Here is a 21,308-nt window from a genome sequence, read left to right on the forward strand (position 1 = left end):
GTTTTGTTTGCTCGGTGTAAATAACCCCAAAATTTCCTGTTTCTTTTGTAGTCTAAAGAATGGCATCATAGGTTGGGAAACAATAAGGGGAAATGGAGTGAGAGACACACAATTCAGGGAATGTATAAACAATATCCATTGAGCTTATAGTGCCCTTAGTGCCGTCGTACATATGCCAAGGTGCAAGTCATAACTCAGTGGCTTTGAATCTATCCTCTTTTAATCAGATGTCCAAAGATGGGAGGAGATGAAAGATTTTCAAGTAAAATGAAGTCCCAATGAACAGGCATAGGGGTACAGTGTTATATGTATGGGTGACTTAGGTAACTTGGAGGCGCTGGTAGTTGTGATTTGGATGAATGGTGATCTGCATATGCTAGTTCATGAAAAAGCAATGATTTTATAGCTCCCCTGACAATTCATTGCTTATTAGGACAAAATGTCATACTCAAGCTCTCAGCTGATGTCAGCTGGCCTTGGTGTGTCAGTTATCACATGCTCTTATCTTCGACTTTGGATATACTTTACATTACAAACATTTGTGTTTTATACCAGTTTGTTATCTTGGATATTGTTGTTTGGTAAGGCTGAAAATTCTGTTTAGAGATCCCTCTCCCCCACCCTCATCCTCACAGAACTACAATTACCAGGTTCCCCTGTCAGAGGGAATGATCATTTTGTTTCAGTCTGTATTACAGATATATTTCTCAAATATACTTTCAATTTCTTGGTCTCAGCCCAGACTTAAGAACCAGGGTATATACGTGTGTGTGTGTGTGTGTGTGTGTGAGAGAGAGAGAGAGAGAGAGAGAGAGAGAGAGAGAGAGAGAGAGAGAGAGAGAGAGAGAGAGAGACTAAATGGGATATGAAAAATGTTCACAAAATTTATAAATAGCATGGGGAAAGTGGGTAAATGGGATTCTGTCTCCTCTCATAATATAAGAATGATAGGTCCTGTGATGAAACTGATTAGCAAACAAAAAAATACTACTCCAAATTCTAAAATTCCATGTGACTTGGATGTTTTTAGTTATAGTTTCACGTGTGCAATTGAACTGTCAACTTGGAAGAGCTTACACTGGTCAAACCCTTTGCAAATCTGTGAAGTGCTTCCAGGAGTCACTACTACTACTACTACTACTACTACTACTACTACTACTACTATTAAATCTCATCTGGGTTTACCACACCTGAAGCAAGTTTGGCACAGCCTCTCCTAAGGCCATTGCTTGCTCTGAGCCCATTTATGTCAGTTTCCTGGAAGCTAATACAGTTTGGGTGGGAAAATAATTGTTTCTTGTTTTCCCAGACCATGACAACATAGGAGATAATAGGGAGCTTACTTTGCAGTATTTTTTGTTTAGGGTTTTTGTTTTATTGTGGTTATCTGTAGTCTGCAGTCACAAGGCTTAGTGTTCTGTATCAGCAAAGAAGGCCAGGGAAGCAAAATTAATTTTGCTGGAGTACAGTAACGATAAAATGTTGCCATATTGGCATTAGTTGGCTTTATTTATCTCTAGAGCACATTCAGTATACAGAGGTACTTTTAATATCGTAACCTTCTGTGAAAGGCATGCAACTAAGAGCTAACAGCTTACCCTAGGCCAGACAGTGAGCAATACAACTTTTGAAGTTAACTTAAATGATGCAGGGGTTTAAATGATGACCCTTATGAAGGGGGTGAAGAAAAGAGATGCATTTTCCTTTATCTCTCCTGATGATTCACGGAACATGGTGAAGTGCCAGGGGCCATTTGTCAGTGAATACCAGACTTCCTGCATAGCCTCAAAAAGCCTATCTTTCCCCTAATTGCATTTGTGTATTTTACTCAGCTTGATGGTACATATTGCAGGTTATTTTAGCAACGCTGTGGTCTCCAGCGGAACAGGACAGCACTGCCCACTTGGCTTCCCAGCACAGAGCTCACTACCAATAACCAAGAAAGAAAAGGGCGAGTCAGTGGGGAGGTCAGTGCACTGCAAATGCGCTGGATTGGCTCTGCTGCTGTGCTTGCACAGCACCAACCTCTACACCGCCTCACCTCTCCCTCTTGGTTACCAGCAGCAACCTCCACACTGGGAAGCAAGGTGAGCAATGCCACCTCCACTCCACGACAGTTGCATCTCCAAAAATATAGTGCGCAGACCCAAAAGAAGATTTGTTGTTTTTTAGTCCTTACAGCCGTGTCCGACGCTTCGTGACCCCATGAACCAGAGCACGTCAGGCACTCCTGACTTCCACTGCCTCATGTTAGTAGCTTCGAGAACACTGTCCAACCATCTTGTTTGTCCTCTGTCGTTGCCTTCTCCTTGTGCCCTCCATCTTTCCCAACCTCAGGGTCTTTTCCAGCAAGTCTTCTCTTCTCATGAGGTGGCCAAAACATTGGAGCCTCAGCTTCAGGATCTGTCCTTCCAGTGAGCACTCAGGGCTGATTTCCTTAAGAATGGATAGGTTTGATCTTCTTAAAAAGAAGATATTTTTATTTATTATAAAAATTTCTATTTTCTACATACAATTTTGGCAGGCCCAAATGCCACATGTTGTTGTTGTGTGTTTTTTATTTATAAAAAAAGCTTTTGTAAGATACTGGTGTAAGCCTTTAATGTTGTATGATAATAAGATTTCACAGAGGTGGACAGTTTAGGTAATGACATGCAAAATATAATTCTTTCCCCCTCTGTTCTGTCTCTCCTTTGTTGCTGGCAGGCACCTCTTTGCACCAGGCTATACTGAAACGCATTATACTAAGAGCGGAACTCCCCGCACTGTGACTTTGAACAACACGGTAAGTATTGTGTGTCCAGCCGCAGAGTCCCCGCCCCAGGGAGCCTAGCTGACTAGAGGGAATAATGAATGGAGACGACAACTGTAGGTTGTAGTTGGTTTCTCCTGTGCAATAGGTGGAAGAACCAAGGCAGCCCAGATCAGTGCATTCACGGCAAGCAATTAACTATGGTTTGTTATTATGTGTTAACTGGGCCATATAATACAAACTGGATTGGCTCTTGTTGGCTCTTGTTCCACCATGGCAGGTCACAGTTCTTCTCAAGAAGCCCTATTGAATCTAAATCTGGAGATCCATGAGCTGGCCACTCTACTCTTGTCCTCTGCTAAGAGGGATCTGAACGTTGATTATATTCTCAGTTCACTGCAAAGCTAGCCCTTGCCAGCTGGCTCATATCCAGCAGGACCTTCTTCATGAATTAACTGAGTGGAAATGCTTTGACTGGCTGGCACTTCACCGAAACAGTGCAAAAATTCATGTTGCTAATTAGATGATTTAAAAATGAAAAAGCTAATGTCTATGATCTCATCCTTCTCGATGCTGCATCCTCTTCCCTTCCTCTAGGCTTAAAGTTTCATAAGAAAGATTACTGTGGTGGAATTTTATTGGCAATTGGGTTGTAAAGCACATTTTGCTTGCCATTTGTAATGACAGGGACTTGCTACAATAGGGCTTTATCACTTCATGCCATGTGGGTGTTTTAAAGATCTGAAAAGTAACAATGTTCCGGGAACCATTTGGAGTGTGTGGTAAAGTTCATATTGATTTCAGTGTGCTTTGGATCTGGCCTTTAAGCAGGCTTTCAAAGGAATTACGTTCAATAATACTGCAAGACTCAATAGTATTATGCCAAAATGAGAGGTTATGAGTAACTGATCTGTACTTTATTCACACCTGAATTTTTCTCTCTGAGATTATAGAATAGGAACATTTCATTTATCTGTTACATTTATATTCCACCTTTCTTCGGAAGAGGCTAAAGGCAACATACAAGGTACTTGCCTCCATTCTTTCCTCACAGCAAACCGTAGAGATAGTGACAAGCCCAAGGTCACTCAGTGCAGAGATTTGAAATTGGGCCTTCTGAGTCCTAGTCCCAGCATTTTAACTGTTACACCAGACAAGCTGCTTATCAGTGGTGGAATATACCTAAAGAAAAGGAGACTTGAATGTATAATTGTTTCCCCCCAAAATAGTACATGGAAATGACAAGGTGTTTATACTCAAGCCATGTGCTTTAGCCACATCTACCCTTCTTGGGGTTTCAAAGCACCTTAGGTTTCATTGACAATAAAGGAAAAAAGCATATGAACTATGGACTATGACCATTGACTTCTCATATGCAAAATATTTGGGGGGGCGGGTAGAGAGGAATCCATACATTTTGCTATCCTCTTCTCACATCAACCATCAAGGGGAGTTGAGGAGGAAGACTAAATTTACAGAATAATGCCTTGACAGTCTCTGTTCTGTCCTTCCAGGATCATTGCTTTTATCATGGTACTGTGAGAGAGGTAGAAGACTCAAGTGTGGCACTCAGCATATGCAATGGTCTACGGTAAGGTCAAGTTCATCCATACAGAATCTCAAGTTAGATTAGTTCTCTGGGATCACGGGGACATTCTTATTGTCTTGTAATTCCCTAACAGATGATATGACAATGACATGTTTTTAAGCCATTCATTAGTTATTTTTAAGCCATACATGGAGGAATAGTGACAGATGTTAATGGGTATTAACTATGGCAGCTGTTACCCATCACCTTCCTGTTCCAGCTTGTGAAGTTCCAGAAGCATCCTTCTGGAACCCAGGTTCACAGAAAGCTGCCCTGTACTAAGTCTGACCCTTGTTCCATCTAGCTCAGTATTGTTTACACTGACAGGCAGTGGCTCTCCAGAATATTAGACAGAATTCTCTTCCAGCCCTACCTGCAGAGGCCAGTGATTGAACCTAAGACCTTCTGCTTGCAAAACAAATGCTCTACCACTGAGCTCTTCTTTGGCGATTGCCCGTAGCTGAGTAGGATTGTCTTCCATGAACACAGTCTTAACAGTGAGTCTGTAAGTGACTGTGGAGGCCAATTCTGGATCCATGTGTCCTCCCACAGTGGTGACATAGGTTTCCGGGCAGGAGTTGATCACGGTGAGGCTTTGCCAAGTGTGCCTTCCTCTTAACATATTTCTCCCTTTCATCATGAGTTCATGTTTCTTCGAAGCCCATGACAGCTTTGGTAAATGCTGTTCTCCAACTGGAGTGCTCTCAGGCCAGTGTTTCCCAGTTGTCGGTGTTTATACTACATTTTTTTAAGATTTGCCTTGAGAGAGTCTTTCAAGCTCTTTTGCCGACCACCAGCATTACGCTTCCAATTATAAGTTCAGAATAGAGTAGTTGCTTTGGAAGACGATAATCAGGCATCTGAACAACATGACCAATGAAACGACTTGAACTGGACTTGGACTACTGAGCTACATTGTTGGTAATAGAGTGGTAGATTTGATTTGTTTATTTATTGCACTTATATTCTGCCTTTTTTTCTACAATGGAACCCTGTACAGCAGACATGTGGTTCCGAAGTGGTCTCCCATCCAGACACTGACCAGACCTGTATAGCTTCAGCAAGACCATGCCCTGATCTAAGCCACAAGAACAGTTCTTATGTTGCCCCAGCTCAGACTTAGAATCAGAATCACATAATTGTAGGGTTGGAAGGGACCACATGAGTCATCTAGTCTAACCCCCTGCAATGCAGGAATCTTCTGCTCAACATGGGGCTCAAACCTACGACCCTGATATTTAAGAGTCTCATGTTTTCCCAACTGAACTATACTGAAATGACAATTGACATCATTGAGGGATCCCCAGATATGTACATTCAAAAGGAGGTTATCTGCATTAAGATTTTCATCTCCAAGCACCATAGGAAGAAATATTCATTAGGTACTCAAGAATCTATTCCTCTGAATTCTATCTTACATAAAATCTCATAATCATTTCAGTATCTTCAGTTTCCACCGCATTCTTGCTTTCCTGCCTTCTTAGAATCTTATCTCTTTATCTCAACAGATTATTCTGAATTTCTTCCTTTCAGTGTCAGCATTTTATAGCAATCTTGACACACATGTTTCTTCTGAAAAGCTGTTCTCTTCTATTTACCCCTCGCAAGAACAGAATTCTATAACATTCCAGGTTAGCCACAAGTCTGTTGTACAGATACGCACATATTTATTCCACCTGAGATGATTTGACCTCCTGAAACGACAAGTTAAAGAGATTGTTTTTATAAACAGGACGTGGTTTCCTTTTGGTCACCTTTATTCAAAGCCATTTGAAAGCTGGGCTGCCATCCAGCCAGGAAACAGTTTTGGCCAATTTTTATTTCCCCCCTCCAAATCCCTCAATGACCTCAAGTCACTTTAATATAAACAAACTGTCCAGTAGTATAAACAAAGCAAATCCTGGCCATTTATGGCTGACATAATACACAGAGCCCACACAAAATAGGAAGCATCACAGGTGCATGCTGGCCTACTTTCTCCCACCACCACCACCACCACATTTTCCGGTACTTTATCCCTGGCTGCAAAATGACCATCCAAAATCTCATTTTTCATTTGCAGTAGAGTTGGTCCATGTGCTGGCCAGTATCCTTCATGTTGTTCTAAGTCCTTTCAGAATTACTGGAGGAATACAGAAGCTAAACACTTGCACATGTTTGTACTTCTCAAGGGGGGAAGTGAGCAGGTGGGGAAGGGTGTGACTTTCTCTAAGGCCAAATACTTCTTCCTTGGTACAATGCACTCAAAACAATCTCATTTGAGAAATTGTTCCCAGTCATTCTGCATAAATAATAACTGGGAGAGCAAAAAACACCCAATTTTATATAGGCTAATTCTCATGAAACAATACTAGATTAGATTAAAACAGGCCTTTCTGTAATTTGTAGTTGGAGTGATTGCAACTAAAGCCCCTTTACTGAAAATAAGCACCCGGAGTATTAATAATAAGGTATCCTAGTGCTGGCTTCTGCTAGCGCAGAATATGGCACCATGTGTTCTCTTACCCTTCCGTGATCTTAGGCCTTAGCAAAATGTGCTGAAACTTTCTTTTATACAAATTCAGTAAAGATTTATTCTGCACAATATACACCAAGCTAGCTGATTATTGGTTTGTATTCATAGAATCATTGAGTTGGAAGAGACCATGAAGGACACCTAGTACAACTTCCTGCAAATGCATGAATCTTTTGCCCAACGTGAGGCTCGAACCCATGACCCTGAGATTAAGATTAAGATGCTCCAGCAACTGAGCAATCCCAGAGGAATAATGGAAGTGTAAATACTTGCCTTCCACAACTTCTGCTTTATTGATTTTGTCTTCCAGTGGCCTTATAGTACTGAGCAACAACCTTAGTTATATCTTGGAACCACTGCCTCATAGCCAAGAGCAACACTTGATCTACAGGTCTGAACATCTCAAGGTTGCCAGGGGTACCTGTGGAAACCAGCATTCAGGATCAAAGGCTATGGATTGGCTTGGAGAGTTGACAAGCCCAGCCGGGTACAGTTATCGCAGGGTTAGTACTTCTGAATTATTCCGTTGCATCCTAGAAGACATCTGTTTTGAAAGCTTTAAGGAAAACGATGATTCACGCTTAAGTGTTTAAAGTACTTCACCTGTATTATCTCAATAATCGTGAGAACAGCAGTATAAAAAAGGCTGCATCATTATTCCTAGATTACAGATGAAGGACTGAGGCTAAAAAACAGTGATTTGCCTTAAGTCCCCTCCCCCCAGGAAAATGAAGTCTGATCTGAGAATCCATAACTTCTTTACCCTCTTCTTTGCCCACATGCCATCTATACTGCCATCAAATCTGTGCTGGAGAGGTGGGGATTTCTCTTGAAATTATGAGGACTACAGTTTCTAATTATTTCAGTATATGTGACATTTTTGAACCTGACAAAACAAGTACATTTTAATAAAAGTGCATTTTGAATTTTAAAGAGCTTTATGAAACTGTTCGGGACGTGTACTTTTGTCACCATAGGTAAAGAGGGACGATCAACAGTCTATGAAATATGTGGAGCTCCTTCTAGTGGCTGATTATGCAGAGGTAAGAGGGACATGGATTTATACCAGATCCAGAATCAAACCCAGGATAGACAGTTCAGGGCCAAACTACTTATTACACGTGAGATCAATGATTGGACCTTCTGGTGATTTGTTTTTTACTTAAAAGGAGCTGTAGGGGGGGGGTCCTGCATTCATATCCCCACCCCTTCGGTGCTAATAGTAACTTTCAAGGCTGCTTTAAAGTAAAAATAAAGAAAATTATGACACAAAATCAAAATATCCTGTGTGATATGTTAAATGGCCCTGGTGAGCTACGAAAAATAGCAAAAGAGGAATGTTTTGTCTTGGGTTGTTTTATTTGATGTTTTAATGCGTTTTAAAATACTTTGATATTTTTTCTTAGAAATACAAAGCGGTATAGAAATAAAATGAGTATAATTTATGTGCTGATTTAACAATGCTCCTTATCCCAGATCTGTATACAGTCATACCTCGGTTTAAGTACGCTTTGGTTTGAGTACTTTCAGTTTAAGTACTCTGTGGACCATCTGGAACGGATTAATCCACTTTCCATTACTTTCCATGGGAAAGTTCGCTTCAGGTTAAGTACGCTTCAGGTTAAGTACAGACTTCCGGAACCAATTGTGTACTTAAACCGAGGTACCACTGTACTTCTCTGCTCCTGTTCTTTTAGCTACAGACCCTTCTGCTGAAACATGTAGCAAAGGATCAAACTGTATTGAGAGCACTCATATATTTCATACTGTGTATGTTAGCAACTGACAGAAATGTAAAAACATCCTGTCTGCATGTGCCTGGAATCTGTTTCTAATCAGTGACCTGGAGCTAGTTGGGTCTTTGTCTTGTTAACCATCCCCAAGAGCATTAGGTCATTCACACATCTTTTATTTTAATGGCTTTTTTTCCTGGCACACTCTTCTCCTAAGATTTGATCGCTGCTCATATAATTTATGTCGGGGTAACTTGATCCTCTCTGCATAACTGGATCTCTTCATAACTGTTGTTTTCCCACTTGTAATTTTACAATTGGTGTAAAGGACACATTCCCACTGTTGTGACATATGTGTGTGTCTGCACACATGCACATACACACAAGGCTTCCATTATGCTACAGTTTGTGTCTCTGAATTCTCTGTGCATAAATATCATGCATAACAATTGTGTTTAGTTAATCACAACTAGTGCCATTTGGATTTTACAACCAAAACTGCAATCCCACTAGGGCCACTGGCTGCAAATTGTTCCAAGTAGAGTAGACAAACCATTGCATTCTTCTCACCCTCAGACAGTGGTGGGGTACCTCTGGCCCACTGATCTAACTTGTAGACCTGTTCACTTGCTCAAGTCATGGCCCCCTGCCCTACATATATGGTGCCAAGTGTGAGGCAGGAAAGGATGTGGCTACCTGTCAAAAGCAGGGTTTAGAGGCTTGAGTCCTCAGCTGTGGTTGGACTACAAATCACATCATCCCTAGCTAGCAGGACCAGTGGTCAAGGATGATGGGAGTTGTAGTCCATCCACAGCTGGTGACCTAAGTTCGAGAAACTCTGGTCTAGAGCAGGCATAAGCAACCCTGGCTCTCCAGATGTTTTGGAACTACAACTCCCATCGTCGCTGACCACTGGCCCTGTTAGCTAGGGATCATGGGAGTTGTAGTTCCAAAACATCTGGAGAGCCAAGGTTGCCTATGCCTGGTCTACCGGTAGAGGCACTATTAATCAGCTGGCCATTGGCAACTGCAAAACTCCCTGCCTATGCTATTTGATTTCAAATTGTGCAGACAACGGAGAACATTTCACCTGGTGATATTGTAATGTCAGGTGATTGACAGGTAGCCACTGAGAAGCTGAGCAGGTGGTGTGAGAAAAATAGCATTCTGGGTTTTCTAGTTGTTTGCTCACCATCCTTTTTCTAGACAAAGTGAATACAGAAATACATAAGGAGACATCAGAAAGAGAAATAGGCAACATTTTCCCCAATCACGCCCTAAAAGGGGGAAAATCCACTTCACAAAACAGACCCACAAATAGTAGTTGCTTGGATCAAGCAACCTATGTTCAGTTAACTGACAATATTTTTAGGGACACGCACATCACACCCATTTTTTTGGTAGTTTTTTTTGCAGACACCGCAGAGCAGAAGCTACATCTGCTCTGCAGTGTCTGCAAAAACCAGCACGGCAATTTATGGAGGTTGCTATGCAAACATCTGGATGGGATAAAGTTGCCCTGAGGCTAGTGTGGGTGATGCAACCAGCAGAGCCTGAGGGACAGGGATTAGAACACTGATTACTAGATAGCATGCTGTGCATATGAGGCGAATACAACTAATCCTGCCAAAAACTTCGAGGCGGCATTTCAGGATAATGTTACAACTGTGTTCGGTCATGTAGGACAGAGAGATTGTGCACTTTTAATAATTACAGATAGCCTGATACAGAGGAATAATCAGCACTGGTTAGTGGGCAGTCAGCTGCAGCAAGAAACCATTAGCATCTATGCCATCTGGACTGTACTTTCATGAGCCCCACTAATTTGTCAGGGGTGAGTGGTGACACTAATTCTGCTAGGACAGGCAGGGTGACTAGAAGGGTTTCTAGACTCTGCTGTGCTAAGAGCTGGTTTTGATTTCAGTGCCATTCTGATGTTGCTGTGTAAGCCACATCATAAGGGCTGTTCAACCTTTCTATTTCTAAAATTAGAGATTATTACAGAGGTGTCTGAAATGCACAAAGGTGCCTGAAATGTGCTCCAGAAACTTGACCGTATAAAGACTATGCTGAACTTTTTATCTAAAGAATTCAAAAAAATTATTTAAGTGGTTTTTGGAAGCGCAGAGTACGAGGAAATTATTAAAGCTTGTAAATGTTCATGGGATAAAATAAAATACAAGTTTCAAATCCCCGGTAGTTGGGCAGTAAAAAGAGGCAGCTCCCAAGGGAGTCAGGCCAGAATCTCAAAGGAATAAATTTCATGGAGTTAGAAATGGCAGCAATATTTTATGGAATAATTCTGAAATGCTTTTCCCTCCCTAGTTTCAGAAGCATAATTATGATCTTCAAGCAACCAAAAATAAGTTACTGGAGGCTGCCAATTATGTAGATAAGGTGAGACCAAATAGCTATGTTTTATGAGAAAAATGCTTTTTTAAAAAAAGAAAGATGCCAAATGCTAAGGACTTAACTATATGCTTATATGTGAATATTCACTTTTTAAAAAATGAGGAAGGAGTTTGGGGAGTTTAATTTGTTGTAAAAAAAAAATGGCAGGGGGAAGTGCTTAACTTTCATACCTCCCATGATTCCAACTTTCATCCCAAGGTTGCTGTTCTCCTGTGAAGTTCCAAATGTATATTTGAATAATTTTAGTAGTAGCTTTAAGAAAGATATGAAACTTAAGATAAATCAATATTTAGTTAATTTAAAATAAACGTGTATATTGGCAACAAATAATATATAAATGAAAAAAGGAATGGATGGGAGGTCGGGACTATAGTCTAAGGACCACTTTTTGCTTATTGATTTGTAATCAATATTGTCTTTATTACTGTTTTGTTTGTGTTCTTATTTTGTTTTTTCCTTTTTTGGTGTATGAATAATAAATAAATAATAATAATAATAATAATTAATAATAATAATAAACAAATGTGCATTTCAGAGGACAAATTTGTTGTATGGGGGAAAGCCACTGCAGGGGACATTTGAAGGAGAAAAAGGATTGGCATGTAAAAAGATTAAGAACCTAACCCTATGCTGTTTTTTTCTTTACATCCCCTCCCCTCCCAGCTGCTTTTTCAAATATTTAAGCATTCAGTGGCAAATTCTGAGCATTTGCACATAATGTTTGTACAGCTCTAAGAACCACAGATAATTCAGTTCCAACTTTTGCTGCATGTTTTATGTACATTTATTTCCCAAGGAGAGCTAGGTAAGGAAGAAGGTGGTGTGTTCTAGGAAGATGTAGTTCATCTATAAGAGCTATAATATAATGGAGCTATAATGTGGTAGAAACAGAGGCATGTGATTAACTCCAGCTCTTCTTTTCTCCAACCTCTTAGTTTTACAAATCTCTGAACATACGGGTTGCTCTGGTTGGGCTTGAGGTTTGGAATGACCACAATAAGTGTGACATCTCTGAGAACCCACATTCGACCCTGTGGTCCTTTCTTGCTTGGAGGCGTAAGCTGCTTATGTACAAAAAGCACGACAATGCCCAGCTAATCACGTAAGTTGTTTTTATACGAATAATATGACCCCTGCTCCAAGTTCTCTAGTTACTAAATGTGAAGTTGTACTGTTCTATGTAAATGTGTTGATACCAGTCACACCTTGGATGTGTGCCCCCCTCCCTGGTATAAAGGACCAAATGCAAATCCTGTTTCAAAAATACCTGCAACAACTTTCATGTCTTGCCCAACCACTTCTGTAGAAGATTTGCGTAGGTTCGTATTGACTTGTAACTTTTGGAGAAAGCAATGCAAGCTGCAAATTTAGGCTTAATTTCCAGATTAGCCTCTAAAATGTAACTGCATGCATAAACCAATTCAAAAGGCTGTGGTTTGTGTGAATCCTTTGATGTTTGCAGTGTTTAATGAATCACTGGGATCATTGATGTTTTGTGGAACAGTGCTGGGGTATAGCAGGGTGGTAGTGAGATCAGGGCAGAGTGGGAACACCTGTGTGGTGACCGTACCAGAGCACTGCACAACCCCAACCTCGCTGCCACCCAGCCCTGTCCAGGTTTGTTTGCAGTGATGGCGGTGGAGAGAGGGCAGCACAGACTGCTATGGAATGCTGGGCAATTTGACAAGCAGCTCTTCTCTGCAACGTCTCTCCAAATCTGTTTCAGTGGGATGTCCTTCCACGGTACTACAATTGGCTTGGCCCCCTTGATGGCCATGTGTTCTGTCTACCAGTCTGGAGGAGTGAATATGGTAAGCTTCATAAACTTGTCAAAGAGCATAACCCTCCAGGTAGTTGCTGTGCACAAGATCCGGCAAACTGGGTTGCAGCACAGCATCCCATGCTTCCACTGGATACCTCCCGTATTGTTTTGTGCCTGATGAAACCACCACCCAGAGAATGCAAGGTCACAAGTCAACATTGCTTGGTGGTAATTCAGGAGACTTCCCCTTGCCCCAAGAGCACTCCTTGAGATGACATGCGACCCTATCCCAGATTCCTGTGATCGTTGTCCCAATAAACTAGAATTGCAGTTTTATGTACACTTACCTGGGAGTACCTTTGAGCATGGTGAAATTTATTTCTGAGTAGAAATGCATAGGATCTTAGCTTAAATGGGGAACATTTTATCTTCCATGTGCTGTTGGACTCCAGTTCTCAGGGCATCCCTAAGAGGGCTTGTGGCAAATGACATTGTCTGCACCCTACCCCCACCCACAATTCCTTCATCTTCTCCCTACTTCTGCTGCCCATCCTCTTAATTGTGATTGCAGCAGCACCCCTTTCCCCACCTCACTTCTTGTTTTGTCTTCTTCTGCTGCTGCAGCAGCTGCTGCCCCTCTGTCCCCTGGGCTTACATTCCCCTGCTTTTTCTGCCACTTTAGTGCCACCGAGGCCCTCTGCTCCCACCCTGCCTGGCTATAGGAATGAAGGCGGCGAAGAGTCTCGCTGGGTGGCTGGGAGGCAGCAGGGTTGTGGGTACCTAATACCTATCAGAGTGTGGAGCCTGGGGTGGTCACGCCAGTTTGCCCCCTTCCCAAGGATGTTGCCCTGCCAACTCCTGTCATCCCTGTCTAGGATATGCTGAGGTGATGGGAGTTGGGAGTCCCAACAGCAACTGGAGGTGCACAGGTTCCTGATCCCTGGCTTGAGTCTGAGGGTAGTTCTTGTGGGTAAATGCCAGGATCTGTCCAGGTCTTCTTAGGCCCCTATGCCTGGGCAGGACGTCTGGAACACCTTCAGCATACACCCGGGAATCATGGACTCATAACTGGGCTTTATGAGCACCAAATCAGCAGTGAACAGCAGAAGCATTTGTAGAGGTTTCAAAACATTCCTCATTTATTTCTATTAACTACTGCATATTTACAGATCTGGCTTTGTGAGTGTTACAGCCTCTCACTTAGCCATCTTGTCTACAGAAGATATTAAACTGCACACAGCACACAGCAGAGAGCAGAGTCAGGAATGAAAAACAACAAAGTAACAATTCCTAACTGTTCCCTCCCAACAGCAGATATCACCAGATTTTCAGAATGGGAGGGGTGAAAATGCTCACAACCTCCCCCTTTTCATTCTGACCATTATGAAAATCTAGCACAAAAGCAATTTCTTTACATATATACCAAGTTGTTCCTTATTAACAGCTTTAGTCAAAGCATCAGCAGGTATTTCTTTCCCTGGCATATATGAGACTTTTACAACTCCTTTCTGAATGCATTCTCTGGCACGGTGCAATTTGATTAGCAAATGTTTTGTTCTTTGCTTGCACCCTTCTGAATGGATTAGTTCTATGCAGGCTTTGTTGTCCTGATAAACTTGAACTGGACAACAAATTTTTACTCTCATATCCTCACATAGTTGCAACAACCACTCTACATTCATGAGGGAAAAATTTAAAGCGTTGAGTTCTGCTTCACATGAACTCATGCTTATTGTTGCCTGTTTCTTACAAGACCAATCAAATAGGCACTGATTGTACAAATAACACACACCTGAGGTGCTCTTGCCATCAGTTGTATCACTACCAAAACTGGCATCGGCATAGATCTCAAGACCTCCAGATTTTTGGCTAGTAAGCTTCAACCTGTAATGCATAGTGCCTTTTAAATACCTAACTATGCGTTTCAGTGCCTTCCAGTCTTGCACTGTAGGTTGATTTACATATCTGCTGAGCAAATTTACGCTAACAGCAATGTCTGGTCTTGTGCACCTTGCTATAAAACTAAGTTTACCCAAAACACTTCTGAACAATGTAGTGTCAGGAAAAACATTAGCATTAGTATCATGTTGGTACCCTGTGACCATGGGGGTGTCTACAGAATTGGCATCTGTCAGATTTAATTTTTCAATCACATCATTGATCTTACGTGATTGATGCAGCAAAACATCACCTTGCTTATTTCTCTCTACTTCCAGTGAGAGATAATTGCTGACTTCCCCTAGGTCTTTCATATCAAAATGCTTTTGCAGTTTTGCAAGAGTGGTTTTGTAAATATTTGCATCCTTCCAGAAAAACAAAATATCATCCACAAAACAAATGCAGTACAATTTGTGCTGGTTAGATTCTTTAACAAAAACACAAGAATCAGCCTTTCCTTGCTGGAAACCTAAGGAAAACAGCACGTCTGTCAGCTTAGTGTGCCAGCATCGAGCGCTTTGTTTTAGACCATACAGGGATTTTTTTAATTTACACACCATTCCCTTTTTTATCTGCACTCCATCTGGCGGTGACATGTAAATACTCTCGTTGAGAATTCCGTACAAAAACGCAGTATTTACGTCATGATGAGATATGGTCATGCCCTCTTCTGCAGCAATTTTCATCAACAGCCTAACTGTCTCAAATTTGACTGTCGGTGAATATGTCTCATGATAGTCCTGATCAGGAACTTGAGAAAAACCACGTGCAACTAATCTGGCTTTATATCTGACCACTTTACCAGTCTGATCAGTCTTGGTTTTGTAAATCCACCTGCTGTCTACAAGTTTCATGCCTGGTTCTGCTGGAACCAATTCCCACGTGTCATTTTGCTTTAGGGAATTCAATTCAGCTTTCATGGCATTAAGCCAAGGTTCAGCATCTTTTTCAGGTAAATTTTGAACCTCTTTGTAGTTAGTTGGTTCAAAAACTGAGTTTGGGTTCCTAGTGGTAGCCATATCTGAAATAGCAGCTTTAGCAAATTCTTTAGAAAATCGTTTAGGTGCTTGTCCCTTGGTAGTTCTCTCAGATCTACGCAATACTCTGGGATCCTCTGGGTCTGGTTCCTCCTCCTTGGGAGAATGGTGACCTGTATCTGGCAAAGATTCTACCTCTAGATCAGTGTCAGACCCATCTGATTTCTTAAAAGAGGTCTTTTCATTCTGATCATCTGTATCAGTGTCAGAATCTGTGCTACCATCAGCATCAATTACAGGTTTTGCCTCTTTGTTAATTGGTTTCACCACCTCATCATCTGAAATGGGATGACATTGAAAAATGCCAACTTTGTCCCATTTTGGATTACAATCCATGCTTCTGGTCAGCCTAATTGTGTTTGTGTCTGTCATCAGCACACGATAAGAACCTTTTTCATAACCTAGAAAAATGCCATGTTGACCAGATTTGCTCAGTTTGTCACCTTGCAGAGTGTGCACCCAAACTTCAGAACCGAAAATTTTTAAATGTTTTACAAACGGTTTCCTTTTGAACAGCATTTCGTATGGGGTGCAATCAATGGCTGATTGATATCTGCGGTTGTAAATATAGGTGAAACACGATAGAGCTTCAGCCCAAAAGGGGTTGGGTAGGCCTGAATCATGCAACAGAGTTTTAATTCCTTGTTGCAAGGTCTGGTTTACTCTTTCACATAAACCATTCTGCCATGGAGATCTGGGCGTGGCAGTCATGTGCTCTATGCCCTGTTCTGCAGTAAAGTTTTCAAACTGTTCTGAACAAAATTCTCCACCCCTGTCAGTGAAAAGACAACGTACATGCTCATCGTGAACATTCCTGAGCCATGCACAAAATTTTTGAAACTTAGAGAAGGCTTCAGACTTCTTTTGTAACATATAGACCCAAACATATCTAGAATAGGCATCTATCAGAACCAAAAAATAACATGAGTTTCCTCTAGAGAGCGCTAGAGGTCCAACCAAGTCTGCATGCACAATCTCATAAGGTTTCTTAACCTCCCTCCCAGATTTTGTACCTTTGGGAGCTTGCTTAATTTTGTTCTCTGCACATGAGACACATTTCATATGATAAGGACACTTTTGAACTTTCATGCCCTCAACCATATTTTGCATTTTACCTACTGCCTGGAAATGCAAATGACCAAACAAACGATGATAATCATGAATACAATGGTTATGCAATTTCTCATTCTTATCTACTGATATATTACAGCACGCCTTTTCAGTTTCTTTAGTTGCTCCAGCAGCTGTACCTGTAACAAAAGGCAATACATATAAACCATCAACACACTTAGCATAAAGAATGAGTTTGTTGTCTCGAAGAATTTCACACCGAGAGTTTGCAAACACCACTTTAAATCCTTGAGCGTCTAGCTGAGAAACACTCAAGAGATTATCCTGCAAATGAGGAGCATACATAACATTTTTAACTGTTGCATTAAGGCTCTGCAAAGAAACCGTTCCCTGAGCCAAACTTTTAATAGTCGTTCCATCCGCTTGATGAATTGCTCCTCCCTGTTTCTCAAGATGAAGAAAGAGATTTTTATCATTGGCCACGTGCCTTGTGGCTCCTGAGTCGACAACAAAAACAGAACGTGTGAGTTGATTAGAACTGCGTGAAATCAAAGCCTTTGATGCAGCTGGCCCTTGGGGTTTTCGGCCTCCTCCCCCTTTGCCTTTGAAGTTGCCCTTCTTCTTTGAAGAGTTTTTACACTGATTTTTAAAATGGCCGACCTCTCCGCAAGAAAAACAGCGGCGCATTTTAAGAGCTTTTGCAACACTTTCACTTTCCCCTGTTGAAGGCTTGTAGGCATTTCCAACAGCCTTGTCCCTGCTTTCTCTAGCAGTCTGTCTGCGATCCCACTCATTCAAGAGCACGCTAGACACATAATCTTCTGTTAGACGGTCATTGGGCAAAGACGACAATTGAGCAGCTACAGCATCATAAGATTCATCCAAACTGTTTATGATAAGCATTGCAAAAACAGCTTCTGAAATATTTAAGTCTCGCTGGACAAGATCCTGTCTGAGACGTTTTAATTGGGCTAGATGGCTGGGCAAATCACCATCTTTCTGCAATTCCAGCCTACACAGCTTTTTAAAGAAAAGCACACTGGATCCTGCATTTTGTCTTAGATGCATATCTCGAAGTTTATTCCAAACAGCCCGTGCAGTCTGCTGGTTCTCCAAGTTGACCAACAACTGGTCCTGGACACTCAGAATAATTGTCCCCCTGGCTCTCATGTCTGCCTCATGCCACGCTGGCCATCCATCATCATCCTCATTAGGGGGGTCATCTTCTATAATATGGTAAAGCTTTTCCCTTTGTAAAAGTGCTTTCATTTTGACCTGCCATGTAGGATAGGTCTCTGGTGTAAGGAGAGGAAAAGATAGAGACATCTGGCCAGAATGTGCAGAAGCCATGCCTGTGTTTTGTTAACAGCAAGACACTTCCCTTCATGCACCCCAAATACTCTTGACTCTCTCAGCAACTTCTCTCCCCACTCAGCACAATTAACAGGCAAACTGGAAAAGCGTCTCTGCTGTCTTCCTGGCAGCCAGCAACATACCTTTCTGTAAATCAAACAGCAGCTTGAAAAACAGCTTCAGCTCACAGCTCAACTCCGATGTGCAGCATCAGATGGAAATGGATCAGAAACATCCAATTATCCAACCATCAATAGCCATCTGCAACCACCAGTCTGCTACCAGCAACCATCCGCCTGCTACCATATGTGGGTAAATGCCAGGATCTGTCCAGGTCTTCTTAGGCCCCTATGCCTGGGCAGGACGTCTGGAACACCTTCAGCATACACCCGGGAATCATGGACTCATAACTGGGCTTTATGAGCACCAAATCAGCAGTGAACAGCAGAAGCATTTGTAGAGGTTTCAAAACATTCCTCATTTATTTCTATTAACTACTGCATATTTACAGATCTGGCTTTGTGAGTGTTACAGCCTCTCACTTAGCCATCTTGTCTACAGAAGATATTAAACTGCACACAGCACACAGCAGAGAGCAGAGTCAGGAATGAAAAACAACAAAGTAACAATTCCTAACTGTTCCCTCCCAACAGCAGATATCACCAGATTTTCAGAATGGGAGGGGTGAAAATGCTCACAGTTCTTCCCGGGAATGTTGCGCAGCTGAGGAAGAGGAGAGCATCTTGCACCCATTGGGCGTTCTGATGGACAGGCCCATCTCCTGAGCCAGATAATACATATTTCTGTTCACGTGCTGCATGGTATACTGACTCTCACCTTTGATTCCTTGCCTGGGCAGGATCACTCTGAAAATGCCATAGGAGTTGCTGCCACCATGGCCCATGAGATGGGGCATAACTTTGGCATGAGCCACGATTCGGCTGGCTGCTGTACGGCCAGCGCTAGAGATGGAGGTTGCATCATGGCTGCTGCGACAGGGTGAGGTGGCTCTCTTCATTGTTTGCTAAAAAACATGCTACGAGCTGGGTTGCATTAACTACAGTATATTTACGACCGACTGACCACTTTCCCGCTCAATCAGAACAAACATCAATCCACGGAAAACCTGTTTGGCGTTTGCTCTGATTCAGCGGTAAAGAGCCAGTTTTTCTGGGGGAAAGCAACAAGACAGGTGGAACAGTGGACGAGCTCAAATATCAATATACCCACCATGTTTTTCACTCTCTCAAAGGTCAGGAAAGTTCTAGCACTTAAAGTGCAGTGATAATACGAAACAGCACTCCCCCACCCCCACCAAGTATTTGGTACAGGATTCCTGTATCAAATTCCTGCTTAAATGCAAAAAGGGCAATTCTGTTGTGCCTGCCTTTCTCTTGACACAGTAATGATATACCAATAGGGAAAGGAAGCATTGTTCTCTGGTGGTTTCTAGTAACAATTTTTTTTTCTTCTGTCACTGTAATGCATTACTTCACAATCCATTCAAAACAATGTGCCCTCCTTGCTTGCAGGCACCCATTCCCCAGGGTATTCAACAGATGCAATATGAAGGAGCTGGACAGGTACCTGCAGTCTGGTGGAGGGATGTGTCTTTACAATATGCCAGATACCAAGACCTTATACGGAGGACAGAGATGCGGAAATGGCTACCTGGAGGAAGGGGAAGAGTGTGATTGTGGAGAAGAAGAGGTAACTCTCGTTGGACTTATTTCATGATCAAAGGGGTCACTGGCACGACTTTCTCTTATCCATGTTACAACAACTTTAAAAAAGTGAAACATAGGCTGCAACATAAGTAGAGAAAATTGAATTATGTTACAGTGACATATCAGCAACACAAACACATTATGCCTTGTGTCCTCTCTGTAAACCTGGAATAGTTCTGCGTCTCTCCCCCTCCCACCCTTATAGAATGATTACTGCGCTGTTTGTAATTCCAAATCCCCTTTGCAGCTAAAGAACCAAGAGTCTTGTGGCATCTGGAAGACAATTTTTCTTGTGACAAAAGCACAAAACTAGACTAGATGCACAATCTCATGGGAAGCGATTCGGCAATGAAATAAATGAATGACAATGAGAATAAGGATAGCATTTTGATCCAAATTTATGTGAGAATTGCTGCAGTTCGATAATTCTGGCAGCTCCCAAGCACATCATGGAGGTAGTGATACAGTTAGAAAATGTGCTTGGAGCTCGCGCCAGATTATTTGTTATGTGTGTGGTTTAAAGACCATTTGCACATGCAGTTACAACCTTACAACCTGCCCTGGAAAGCAGCTCAATGCTCCCTGGTGGTTTTTTGTCTGCCCTGTAAACACAGCATGTGTCTTGTTTCTTCCCCTTCTCCCTCAGGAATGTAATAATCCTTGTTGCAATGCCTCTAATTGCTCTCTGAAGCCTGGTGCTGAGTGTGCCCATGGAGCTTGCTGTCACCTCTGCAAGGTGGGGTTACTGGTTTCCTCTCTGTACAGCACAACAAATAAAGGTTTGCTTTTCTGTTTAAAGGACAATAACTGAGAAGGAGAGGGAGGGAGACTGTGACCTTGTTCTGTCTGGGGCTGGTTTGCATGTTAGATTCACAGTTCTTTTAGGAAACCCAGGTATAAAAAGTACTCCACTTTAAGTGGCAGAACACACCCATAGCACTTTCAACAGTGAACTGGGCACAGGGGTTGAAGAATGTGGCTTTCCTTATAGTAAACACAGAAACGGCAAATCAAGTGATCAAGCCCCACCTTCTGCAGTCACTGCAGGGAGACCTGGTCATTTAAACATGCACAAACAGCTCACTTTTGAGAATGCCTCATGTGTATTTTGCTAGCGTCGGGCTGGATTTTTATTGAAATGCCTTCTGTTACTGCTGGACAGAAATCTACAGGTGTTTGTGTGCCTAGGCGAGACTGTGAAAGAGCCACCTATTTTCTCGTCTTGTGGGAAACCCTACTCCTCAGCCCCAGCCCCCAGCCCGCCAGCTGTTTTGGCTTATACTGGTGCCGCCTTGTGATTATGGGAGTTAGCAACTGCTAGTGGATGGCTTGTCTTTCAAAGGAGGCAACTGGCTGGTGTGGGGCCTCCCTGCTCGATTCTATTACCAGTTATTGATATTTCTTTTTCTGTGCCGTGGGC

The 21,308-nt window shown here is 42.1% G+C and overlaps 1 protein-coding gene across 1 annotated transcript in view; it reads left to right on the forward strand.

The window, feature by feature from the left end:
* ADAM19 (ADAM metallopeptidase domain 19) overlaps positions 1-21,308 on the forward strand; it is a 55,127-nt gene that overhangs the window by 19,670 nt on the left and 14,149 nt on the right. Inside the window, exons 4-13 of the mRNA XM_035105756.2 lie at positions 2,707-2,785; positions 4,267-4,343; positions 7,166-7,358; positions 7,833-7,898; positions 10,914-10,985; positions 11,936-12,102; positions 12,727-12,811; positions 19,021-19,160; positions 19,694-19,871; positions 20,535-20,624. Of these exons, the coding sequence (XP_034961647.2) occupies positions 2,707-2,785; positions 4,267-4,343; positions 7,166-7,358; positions 7,833-7,898; positions 10,914-10,985; positions 11,936-12,102; positions 12,727-12,811; positions 19,021-19,160; positions 19,694-19,871; positions 20,535-20,624 (1,147 nt within the window). The remainder of the gene's footprint in view (positions 1-2,706; positions 2,786-4,266; positions 4,344-7,165; positions 7,359-7,832; positions 7,899-10,913; positions 10,986-11,935; positions 12,103-12,726; positions 12,812-19,020; positions 19,161-19,693; positions 19,872-20,534; positions 20,625-21,308) is intronic.

The sequence above is a fragment of the Zootoca vivipara genome, chromosome 2 (assembly GCF_963506605.1).
Source record: "Zootoca vivipara chromosome 2, rZooViv1.1, whole genome shotgun sequence".
In the NCBI taxonomy this organism is placed as follows: domain Eukaryota; kingdom Metazoa; phylum Chordata; class Lepidosauria; order Squamata; family Lacertidae; genus Zootoca; species Zootoca vivipara.